Source organism: Agelaius phoeniceus, chromosome 2, assembly GCF_051311805.1.
Source record: "Agelaius phoeniceus isolate bAgePho1 chromosome 2, bAgePho1.hap1, whole genome shotgun sequence".
NCBI classification, from domain to species: domain Eukaryota; kingdom Metazoa; phylum Chordata; class Aves; order Passeriformes; family Icteridae; genus Agelaius; species Agelaius phoeniceus.
Genome location: NC_135266.1, coordinates 94,672,390 through 94,684,692, shown reverse-complemented (window position 1 = coordinate 94,684,692; position 12,303 = coordinate 94,672,390). Strand labels below are relative to the sequence as shown.

General features: G+C 43.9%; 1 protein-coding gene across 1 annotated transcript in view; it reads left to right on the top strand.

Moving 5' to 3' along the window:
- The window catches only part of GAP43 (growth associated protein 43), a 52,875-nt gene that overhangs the window by 28,960 nt on the left and 11,612 nt on the right, over nt 1-12,303 (top strand). The window contains exon 2 of the mRNA XM_054627716.2: nt 1,380-2,007. Within this exon, the coding sequence (XP_054483691.1) occupies nt 1,380-2,007 (628 nt within the window). The remainder of the gene's footprint in view (nt 1-1,379; nt 2,008-12,303) is intronic.

Below are 12,303 nucleotides of genomic sequence, written 5' to 3'. Positions count from 1 at the left end.
CTGCTGCTGTGGCCACTCTTCTTTCCCCCTTTCCACAGTCATGATGTTTCCAGTGGCACACTTGCACACTGCAGTGGCTTCTTCTCCCTTCTTCCTGCCACTCTTTTACTGAACGTGTTTGTAGGTTGTCCCCTCTCTCTTCTGGTCTGGAGCCTTTCCCCAGATGGCACATCCCAGTTGCAATGGCCAAAGGAGTAATTCCCACTTCCCACGCAGGAGTAAATGCTTCTGTCTTTCCCAGTCAGCTTGTTTTCTTTGTGACCTGAGCCAGTGATGGAAACCAGGTGCAGACAGCAAAGAGGCCAGCGGCTCTGCTTCCAAGTAGGTCTTTTGAATGCTTCCCAATGGGACTATTAATAGAACAGTGTCCTTTCATCAATATGCTGCTGAGCTGTTACTTGCCCAAGGCCTGCTAAATTATTGGGGGTCTGTCCTGTAGATTCATGTAGATTATGGTCTGTCCTGTAGATTCAGTGAAGGTTTATAAGCTGAGCATTATCTCTCTGCAGCAGACCAGTGTGAGGCACAGGCTCTGTTTTGGTCCCATTTAAGACTTTAATGCACGATTTAAGTCTAAAAAACACAGGGAATGCCTGTTCTTTGTTGTAAGGCTAAATTCTCCCCAATAGTTACAGAAATAATAATAGCTGAAATTGGAAAGAGTGATAATAATCTGCCTATTAATCCTTCAGTGAAACCACGAGTGGAGAGCAAAGGCAGAGCGCTTGGAGCGCTTGCAGGCAGGGCGTTGGTGAGGAGTACATCCTGTGAATATCCCTGTGTGTCTGACAGCATGGAGCTGCAGCGGGGTGAGCAGCAATCCCATTCTCTGCTGGCAATCCCAGCCAAAAAGCTATAAAAGACAAAGCACTTGGTGTCATTAGAGTCACACACCTGCGAAACAAGGTGTCATTAAAAAGAAACACCGACTTGAAAGCAGAGGTGGATTTGGAAGGACTGTGAAAATCTCCCTCAGGAGAGTTTTTTGAAAATGAGTAGGGGAAAAAAATTGGTATATTTCAAAATGAATGGGAAAATAAATCATGGGAATAGAGACAAGCCAGCTGGTGAAAACCTTTCCACACAGCCAAGATGGTCTCAGCATTGCTGACAGAGATGATGAGGTGCTTTAAATTTCTTTTACAAACCTCTGTCTGGAGGTTTGGCTGGAGACCTATGTTGGTCCAGCCTGAGGATGAAATTAGGGCCACCTGGCTCCTAACCCATACCAAATGGAAAGGCTGTTTTGAAACTTTTCACTGGTTAGCAGGAGAGGAAAGTGTGATATTCTCAATAAAATTAGAGCATCTGGTACACCTGTAGAAATCTTAATTTATCTCCCTCTTTTCTCCTCTTCCCTCCTCCCTTGTTCTTCAAAGGTTGAAAAAAATGAGGATGGAGACCAAAAGATTGAGCAAGATGGCATCAAACCAGAAGATAAAGCTCATAAGGCAGCCACCAAAATCCAGGCCAGCTTCCGTGGACACATAACGAGGAAAAAGCTCAAGGGGGAGAAGAAGGGAGATGCCCCAGCATCTGAGACTGATGCCGCCGACAAGAAGGAGGAAGGCCCTGCTGGTGGAGCGGCCGAGAACAAAGAAAGCGAGGCTCCTGCTGCCACAGAAGCAGGCGCTGCTGACAGTGCCCAGCAGGAGGAGGGCAGCAAAGACAGCAGCGCGCCAGTGGAGGAGAAAAAAGGAGACGGAGCCGCCGACACGGGCTCAGAGCAGCCAGCCCCACAGGCTGCCACTCCCGCTGCCTCCTCAGAGGAAAAGACCGCTGCTGCCGCTGCCCCTGAAAGGGAAAGTGCCACTAAAGCTTCCACTGATAACTCGCCGTCCTTGAAGGCTGATGAAGCCCAAGACAAAGAGGAGCCTAAACAAGCCGACGTGCCTGCTGCTGACACCACTGCCACCACCACCCCTGCCGCAGAGGATGCTACTGCCAAGGCAACAGCGCAACCCCAAATGGAGACAGTGGAGAGCAGCCAAACCGAAGAGAAGACAGGTGAGTGGTGCCTCACTAGGGAACGGGCCTCTCCAGAAATGGATACCTCCCTTGGTCTCCTGGGAGCAAGAGCTGGTGTGGGGACTAGATTAAGAATTAACGAGGGAGTCCCCTGGCTAGTGTTTTGGGGTGCGGGAGATGAATTTCTTGCTTAACACCCTCTTTCTTGCTTCCAGTCAGCTTTTGGAAATACTGCAGCTCCTGCTGAGGTTCCTGTTCCTCTAGATGGAGGTGCCATCAGCCCTTTTTCCCATGGCAGCAGGAGAGTGTCTGCCAGCTGGGAGGCATGGAGGGAGAGCTCCCCAAGCTCTGCATATGCTAAAGATAGTGATGAACCTTTTCAGTCACACTAGCACAGACAGCTCCAGTGGGGCAAATTGGCCAGGTCATTGGAGGCTTCCAATTTTAGCTGAAAATCTCACAAGACAAAAGCTCTCTCATACTTTAGGAGCCCTTGCTGGTGGGATGGTCATGAAGTCAAAAGGGTCTTTCTTCCATCTGCTTCCATCTGTATGGATGAGATTCTCTGTACAACCACATCCTAATCAGGAACATCTTATCAGCAGTGCTTATAGTTTCGTTCCCACCCATACTTGTAGGGTTTCTACTGCATTCTACTTGGAGTGCCCCATGCCATGCAAGCTTGCATCAAGCTTTTAGACGTGTCAGCTAATTCAGGCAGGGGTAGCAAGAGAATCAGATAGGGAAAGGAAAGATTAAGGGCCCTGGCAGCTCAGTAAGTGAGGGGAGAAGAGAGGAAGAAGTCCCCTAGGAGGTGAAGAAGTCCTCTAGAGAGAAGTCACTCTAGGAGACGTTTGCAATTCCTTGCTGTTGACCAAGTGCAAGTCTGCTTAACCGATTCCCCTGGGAAGGGGTGAAGAGTTTTGAGAGGCAAAAGTGGACATTTTTTGACAAACGTATGACACTTAAAAGCCATAAAGAAGGATTTATTATAAATTGTGATACTGAGCTGAGTAGAAAATGAATCAAAGATCTGAGGATATTTTCCTCTCTTGTTCTTGACCTTTCTTATTTTATAAAAGAAATAGAACATAAACAAAAAAAGAAAAGATAACATTGGAGGTAGGCTCTGCATGAAACTCAGTTAAGAGGCAGTACCAAGCAAAACTGGCCTTCACATTTATGAACTACTCTGTTGTACAGGGCAGCCTGCATTCATTAGCTTGTTGGAGAAAAATGTTGCATACCACCTTGATGGTCATAAACAGCCTGATGTAAATTCTAGAGAGCCTCAGCAACCAGTCTTGTACTTACAGATGTTCCTCCATAATTTCATTTGGACCACTACTCTTCCACAGATTGCACCTCCCACTCTCCAATTAGGCTTCCAAGCTTCGTAACTAACCTGGGGCTTCAGGCAAGTCTATTCCTACTCAACAAAAGTGGACAGATAGGGAAGAACAGATATACAAAAATACAAATACTGGGAAAGGAAATAATGCAGGACATTTGTGATTTAAGGGATAGGCAAGGGGAGCAGCCTTCAAGAGCATGAGTCTGAACTGATTGTACATAACTACAAAGGGTTGCTGGTTTTACTTCTCCTTATTTAGAAGTTTCTAGAAATAAGCCTTGAAATTGAATTGTCTAGGTTTGCTTTTTCTTGTCCAAGTCTCCAGTCCTTTGTTCTTACTTTATATGATGAGTTAGGTGGCAACATAAATGTGTTTAGTGATTAGTGAAATGTAAGTTGCTATGTTGCATGCTGTACTTGTGTTGGTTTTATACTTGGGCAAAGGTATAAACATCAACGGCAAGAATAGGGCAGTGTGAATCAGTGTTTCGTGGCCCTCTGTACACAGGATAATAAATGCTAATTCCTTGTTATTTAATACCTAGGATGCCTTTTTCCTAAGCAATAATGATTCTGCTTTGAATTGATATTCCATTTTTATTTAGATTAATCTGCTCTAATGGAGGGAGGTAGGAAATTTATAGTAGCAAGCTATTTGATTTTAATTTTCATTTATTTTGACTGTTTTGAAAAAATAGTGGAACTCATGGAAAAATAGTTTATTTCCACACAATATTCTGAATAATTTTCAGATATCCTCCCCATGCTCTTGTTGGTCTTAACATCATTTAAAGTGGCCAACCATTCATGGACACATCATTTGAAGTGGCCATTTAAAATGCACAATTTAATATGCATTTGCACGTGATACTATCACTTATGTAAACATCTAGCCAACAGAGGAAGCTAGAAAATCTACAATCAAATATATATTTAAAAATGAGTTTTCAGTGATTGAGTGTTCAAAGCCAGTATATGCATCCATTTATACTTATTCAGTATGCATGCAGTAACACTGAAGCTTAGCAATGTTTGCAGAAAGCAAACATGGAAGGTGCGTGGCCAGAGTCAAGCTGATAGCCTCTTTTAAATGTTAATGAATATAGATTTTTCTTGAATTCCTATTCCAGTATGATATCAGTCTTCCAGTCACAAACCTGAACAGCTGGCTAAGTGACCCCAGAGTCATCCAAGAAAGAAATGCAAAAAAGATTAAATAGGTCTCCTTGTACATCTCTCTGAGGATTCCAGGCTGTGCTCTGCAATACAGAATATTCCTCTGAAGAGCATCATCACAGGACAAAAGTCTCCACAGACAGGAAATATTTCCTGACAGAAAGCCTGTATTTTCTTTTTACCATCTTCCTCCTGTTAGTCTCTCATATCTTTAAAGCTCTCTGTCTCTCTTGTTACTTACTCTTTCCATAGACTTAAACACATTTGCCAGGTCTCAACCTTTCTCCCAGTCTTTCCCCAGCCAACACAGCACTGGTGGTTGCTGGTGTGACTGTGATGGTCATTCATGAAAGAGGGGACATCTGCCACTTCAGTGCTCCTCCAGCCCAGGGACAGATCCTCTTTCAGCTTCATCTGTCCCCTTGGCCTTCAAAGGTCACCTCTTATCGTTTCTGTGATCGAAGACTGGCACAGAAGTGTGCAGTATCAGGCTGCCAAAAATAAATCTAATTGGCTCCTGGCCAGTGTCACCAGTTGGCTGGTTGCCATGGCATGCCTGGCTGCTACTACCCTGAGGCGTGCCGACCGTGCTGCCTTGGGGTGGTGATGCTCATCTGCCTTGAATTTTACTACAATGGCTGTACCATGCTCTCTGTTGATACCTTCCCTGGTGCAAGCAAAGCAAAAGACGAGGGCATTTAATTCATACCCAGGAGGAATTTTTGCCTTTATCTAAGGGCAGGGCAGAAAAAGACAGGGTGTGGGGAAAGTAATACCTAACCTGATAAAGAGCACTGCACAGTTTTTAATGCTTAATATTTCTGGAGTGGGGAGTGGTTTTTTGTATCAGTCAGTAATTCCCCTGACAGTCCTCACCTCTCTCCTTGTTACTCAGTTCTACATGCTCTATCTGTCTTTTGGTAATGGCCTAGAAAATGGCTTCAAACAATTGTCCTGTATCCAATGGTGGTTGCTCTGGGACCCCAGGCATTCCCAGTAATACAGTAGGGCAGTTCCTAAGCTATCCTCAGTGTATGTAAAAGTGAAAATGAGATGTATTCCAACGTGGGTAAGGCATAAAATGAGTCAGTGGGCTTTGTTCAGTGGCATTGAAGAATTGATGTAAGAAGGATGATCTCTCAAACCTCTTCATGTCTTTTGGTGGATGGTGGGAATGCCAACAAGTTATCTTGACATCTGAGCATCCTTGTCAAGACTTAGATTTATAGGTTTTCTTCTTAGGATCCAGCTTTTAGCTCTTTGGTGTTGATATTATGCTTAGATAGGCTCCCTTAGATGCCAACGTACTCAACAGGACAAAATCCAAAAGTGATGGGGGAATTTATACATTACATATGGATGAGGAAGTGAGACTCATTCTAGTCGTGGTTGCATGGGCTTAAATCCAGAGAGTCTCCATGAAGGTTACTGAAAGAGTCTGGTAGTGCAGCTGTGAAATGAGATCAGCATCCAGCACAGCAGACTATGGAAGAAGAGGAGCTATGATGTCCTCCTGGAGAGGAGAGGAGGTGAATGTCACACAGTGTTAGATTCGATTTGTACTTTTCACAAGTTTTCAAGTCTCACCTCCAAATTGGGTTGGCTGTCACATCAAAGCACTCCCAGATTGTCAGGTAAGAATACAAAGCCCAGAAATGTGAAAGAGTAAATTGTGCCTAAGGAAACAAACGGATCCTCTTTTGTTGGGAAATGAAGAATGCTTTTCCTGCTTCATGAAATAGCTTTACAATGGAGCAGCTTCACAGCTGAAATGAAAAATCAGGCAGGTGACAAGCGCTTTGCATGTAAGCGGGCTAGCAGTTCCCCCAGGGCCCTGTATCCTGCAAGCAAGGAGCACTGGGAGGCACCATCTTCCCTTCACTTCCTCAGAGGGAGCAAGTCTCTGTGGATCCTTTTTCATGGTTCACAGTTGAATCAGTTCTTTGTTTTCAATTCAATCCCCATATTGATGGAAGGACAATACTTGCTGCACTTTGGGAGCACTGGCTGTATAAAGATTTGGAAAGGGAGTCTGTCTATTGTCTTGTAGCAGCCAGAACGTGCAACCTGCACTATGTGAGAGATTGCAGCTGTGTGGCTTGGAATCTCAGCCTTGACTCATGAGTAGCTGGCATGAGGCAGAACAACCTCACAGCCATTCCTGTTCAAGGGAGCTTATCTCTGCTGCTACACCTGGTAGCCAAAGAAGCAATGCAAATACAATAGTCTTTCCATGACTGCCCCAGAGGGAGCAACTCTAAGCAACCATGGAAGCATTTTTTTTGGTGTGTAGTGCTACTCCAGCAACACAGTAAAGACTATATAAATGCAGTTTAGATTGCCTGACACATGCTGAAGTATGAAGTCTGTGTCTAGTTCCAAGTTGCTCTGAAATTTTATTCTTTGCATTGTGTCTACATGGGTATAAACATTGCCTCTTTCATAGCTGGGTTTGCATTGGTGCAAACATCCATATGAGGGGCAGGTTGGAATGTCACAATTTGCTTACACATAACCTGATACAGGTGCAGAATTTCCTCCTCTATTGCAGTGCAATATTGTCTCTTGTCCCTTGTAAGCCTCGGGTCTGCTGTTCCTAATGAGGTGCAGTTTGCCTCGTAAAGGTGGGAACTGCACTAGTGGGCCAGTGGTAAAGCAGTACTTGACCTTTTTTAATGAAATCATAGGTGACATTAAGCATATTTACTGTACCTCCCAGTTGGTGTGAGCCAGCTCTGGAAAAGGCCCCTTGAGGAGAGCAAGGTAATCACTCCTTCATACCTAAGAGGTACCAGTACTTCTGGAACCTCAGTAAGGACTGCATGGACACTCAAGTCTGGTTACTGGAGTCACTGCTTATTTTGTGAAGGCTGCAAATTACAGGAAAGGTGACAGCAATCTTTCACCCCTTCTGGTTGGCAGCTACAGCTGTTGCTCTTCCAAACCACATGTACAGGTGACATTGTTTAGGGCAATGCCTGCCAGTGTCACAGTGTGTGCCATGTTGTAGAGTAGTCACTCATGCTAACACATGGCTCTCTACAGCCAAGAGCCCGTGGTCAAACTCCACCTAGATTTTGCTCTAAATCACTCTCATTATGATGTTTTCCACAGTGGCCCACTGCATTCAGATCTGCATGATCTGCATTCAGATCATCTTCAGAATATGCTCCATGGGAAGAAGGCTTTCTGTCATAAATGATAAACAAAATTTCTGCTGAGAAAGGCTCAAATAGCAGACCTGTGGACAGTCTGGACAGATAGACAGTGACATTTAACTGATGGCTGTTTGCTGTAGATGCCAGAAGTGCTCTGCACCACTGCCAGTGTCATCTCTTTACACTAGGATCAAGTAGGCTGGACTTTTCAGATACATATGAGCTTGCAGAATATCAGCTGGGATTTACAGCTCCAGGGAGTTGAAACTCAAAAGTAGAAATACTGACTCTGTGGTACAGATGACTGCCACATGCAAGAAAAAGGATTTGTAAAGTTCACCAGATTAGCACAGTCAGATTAGTTAGACATTCCTCAAGAGCTATTTAATAGGTGCATTAATACTGGATTATCAATGTCAGCGCAGTGATCACTTCCAATCTCTGTGGAAATTTCATAGACTCTGGCAAGGTGAAGTTGCACTCACAAGGATCCATGCAAATAACTGGTAGAGGAACACAGAAATTGCCAATCTAGGTCAGAGCTAACATCCATTTATTGCACTGCTCTTTGTGGCCAGCACAAAGCACTGCTATGGGCAGATCCAGGGTAAACTCCTTCTCGGCTGTTGGGACTCATCCCTGTCTTCTACTGTCTAAGACCTGGTTTAACAGGTAAAGCATGATGTATTCTCTCTTTTGATACTAAATATAACTGTGGTGTTGTATGGCGTATATGTGTGTGTGTGTATGCACACAAAATATCTGATTAAGTATCAACAGCTTTCCCAACTCCAACCAACTGTACAATGGCCATAAAGTTCAGTCACAAATTGGCCACCATTGCCTTAAATATCTTTCTGTACTCGTGCTATGTCACAGAAACAGCAAAAGCTTGTGATAGTCCTACTTCATGCCTTTGATTATGGTAAATAGCATCATACAGTATGCATTTATGCACAGAGGGCATAGGCTCATAGCCCTTGCTGTTCATCTCCTTCCTGAAGAAAACACAAGCAGTGCTTTCAACTGCTTTTTATATTACATTATTTCCATGCTTTTTAAGAGCTCTGTTGCTTTTCTCTGCACTCCCTTCAAATCTGCAAATCTATTTTATGAGATGGAATGACAGATAGTCTTCACATTAGTCCAAAAAAAGCTGTAACTTTTTACACATTTCCAAAGGGCATTATTTCTTCTGTTTTGTTCCTCATCCTAGTCCTTGCACACACCAGTCTCTTTCCTTTTTGCAGACAGTTACTGTATGAGCACAGATGACTGCAATGACTCTTTTTGTAAAGACACTACTGAAATATTTTATGTAGCCATATGATGTTCTGTGAGACTGGGCAGTGGCCAAGAGAACCAAGGAAAATGTAAGCAGTGACAGAAGGCTTACAAGTCAAGCCACTGGCATCAGCTCTGTGGGATAGTTTCCACCTCCAGTTCTGGACCTCCAATAGACCTGTGAAAGACCATATTACACAAGCTCAATTTGAACAGGTTTCTAGACACAGTATTTCTCAAGACTACATTCATGCTGCAAGCTTGATTTAAAGAAGGGCTTCCTCATTTCCTAGCTTTCCTCTCTGCATATCTTTCAGGCAGAAAATAGACGAGATATTAAAAATAATGCATGTGGGAAACCCAAATGCTGGAGAGTACCGCTATTGTGTGCTTTGCTGTTCTTTGAAGAAGAGTCCAGTTTGGTTTTGCAGGTTACTAGAACTGTGACTTCTTTCCTACTTCTGTATTCCCTGCCAAAGGCTCCCTTTACATATCCTTTAGCTCTAATGGCCTGTACCATTTAAGAGCCTTGGTTATATAATCACCAAATGTGAATTGGTGAAATGTTTCTTTTTTCTTGCTGTGTCCTTAACTACATCAGTGTCAGCATGGGACATTGGAACAGAGCAGAAAATCTCAGCTGAAGTCCTGGCAGTCAGGAATCCACCTTGGACACCTGCCCTTCGCCAGGCTGTAGTGTAGTCAGGAAAAGAGCTGTGGAAAGCTGGACAGGGTCCAGGGATGTAAAAGAAAATGCTGTTCCCCTAATGACCAGAAAAGTGAGACTCAGTGCTTCATGCAAATAAGTCTTAGATAAAGGTCATAAGGTCCCAATTAGCCAGTGTTCAAAGAATGACAGACTTCCCCTCTGTACCTTGAGGCAATAGCAAATGAGTCCTCCTTTCATTATGAAAGAAAGCAGAAGGTGGAAGACACTATTCAGCCTCTCCATCTTCCTTCAGCAAAACACAGTAATTGGTAATGCTAGTAATGATAACTGGACATTACCTGTAACCTCCAGGGCTTAATGAAGAAGAAAATCTCTCTGACATTTGGAAGAGCATCCAAATCCCAATGCTGAAGTGGGTGCAGTGGTACAGAACCATATCTGATAATGCATTGCAGGTACAGGGAAGGGGATAGGAGAGCAGGAACAAGAGCTGTCACCATTATACAGGAGCATTCCTCAGTGCTACTGACTTTGACAAAACTGTCTTTGCTGCTGTGAAAAATGTTTCAAAGACTTTGCTTAATAACCACTTGAAGAGACAAAAGATAGAATAAAGTAGAAGTAATTTAAAGTTGGGGTGGTGGCAAGTACTTGTAAAAACCTCTTTGATGTTCTTAAAAGCTTGGGGCACACATTGATTTGTAAATGACACAAGCCTCTAACAGGGAGGTGTGAATGTAAGCTTGTGTGGATTAAGTCCATAGCAGTCTAGTTTTCACATTCATATGGGACTCCATTCCCTCACTGAGTGTAGGTTTAGAAAAAAAAAAAGAGTATGTATTCCAGTTTAGACCTTCTGTGTTATCTATTCTGCTTATGCAAGGCTAGAATTTCACCTGTGATTTCAGCCTCAGTGTCACAGACAGTTCAGAATAACCTCTGGTCATCAGTGCTGAAACAAGGAATATGTCAGAGGAGACCGAAGCCCGGGATTAGGTTTGCCCCCCTTCAGAAATATTTGTGAGTTGAAGGAATCTGTCTTAATCTTAGATCTGCTTACAAATGGTCTCTATGTTTGTCCCCCTGGAAGGCACTCAGTGCAATCTTGCAACATTGGTCCACTGCTTTCCCTTGCTTCCAGAAGAGGTGGAAATCCCTCACATTCATGGGATCTGATCAGAGGGCTGCTGTGAGTTTACCTTCAGTAGGGCTGCTACAGTTCATAGGAGCAGCAATTCTGTCTGGCCGTTTGTCTGCATTCACAGTCCATTACTCAACAGGTACACCAGGGATCCAGGTGGTGAAAGGAGGTAACTTCTTTATTGCCAAACAGCGAGGAGGCATGAGTGTCACCTTGATCTTGCAACTCTGTTCAAACACTGCAAACAGGTTTGGCACCTGCCTTTAAGCCTATCTTTGGGGTTGCAGATGTGTTTCCACAAAGCCATCCCAGCACTGTTGCCAAGCCTTTGTTGGGAGACGTAGCAGTGTGGCCAGGCATGGTGCCTGTTCGGACTAAGCTTGACCTCTTGTCCATGAGACATCCTCTCCCAAACACAGCTGAGGCCCACCAGGAAGGCACAGGGAGGAAATGCTCAGCACTGCTGCTGAGCAGCAGACTTTGGTCTCCAGAGACACTAACCCAGCACTGTTCACTGCTCTCAATAAAGAGACAGAAAATGAGAAAGAAAATGGTTTTTTGTGCCTCAAGATAGAAACCTTTTACATTGCTGAAGCCAAATGACTACAAGAAAGATGGATGGAGTCACTGATTTTTACATCAGGGAAGAAGAAGAAAATTCCAGATGCTCCTAACTGATGTAGCATGCAACTACTTCTTGGCCTCATTTCTAGCAAAACACATATACATGGTTCTGCCAAACAGAAGAGATAAGCCTGATCACATTTCAAACCACAGTTGTGCAGGGCTTCTGAGTTCTGATAGATTGGAATTTTTCTGTGATAATCTTTTTTTCATTAAAGGACCCTTTAATTATTCAAATCCAAACATATTATATATCATTACCATGAATTATGGGATTTTTAGAATGAAGTAGTAGGAAAATCTTTGCCTGCTCTTAGAGTAGCTAGCATGTGAGGGTCAGGTCCTCCCTGAATGGGACAGAAGCCTTATGCTAGGAAGCTGAAATCCACTGAGCTTTGCAAGCGAGCCATTGGGCTGCTGGACACATTTTCCCCTGATCCCTCCTGCTGGAGCTTTTCCACTTTGTATAAATTATTTATTGTTTGCTGGAGCCAGGATGTGGCATTTGGTCTCCCCTATTCCAGATGAGTGCCCTCACCACTGGTCTACAGAGTCAATGTTTTCCTCTGGTCCAATAAATATTTAATGGTTTATGGAAGTGGAACAGCTCCAGCAGGAGAGGAAGAGAGTAAGAGAGACGTGTTCATTCACATGGATACCTCACAATATTGCTCTGTGACCAGCAGGCGAGACCCAAGCCAAGGACCTTTATAGCAAATAAAATCAGCAGGAGGAGACAATAAGACCACAAAATGGTGGGGTGCCACTTCCTATGCCTCTGTGCAATTTCAGAGCAATGTCAGAGCAGCTCAGGCCTGATGAGTTCATGCCTCATATCAGGCCCTCTCCTTGTGACCACTGTTGTCAAAATTATGGTCCTTAGCCAAAATTATGGGCTGCTCCACCCTGGCCAAATACATGTAAACTC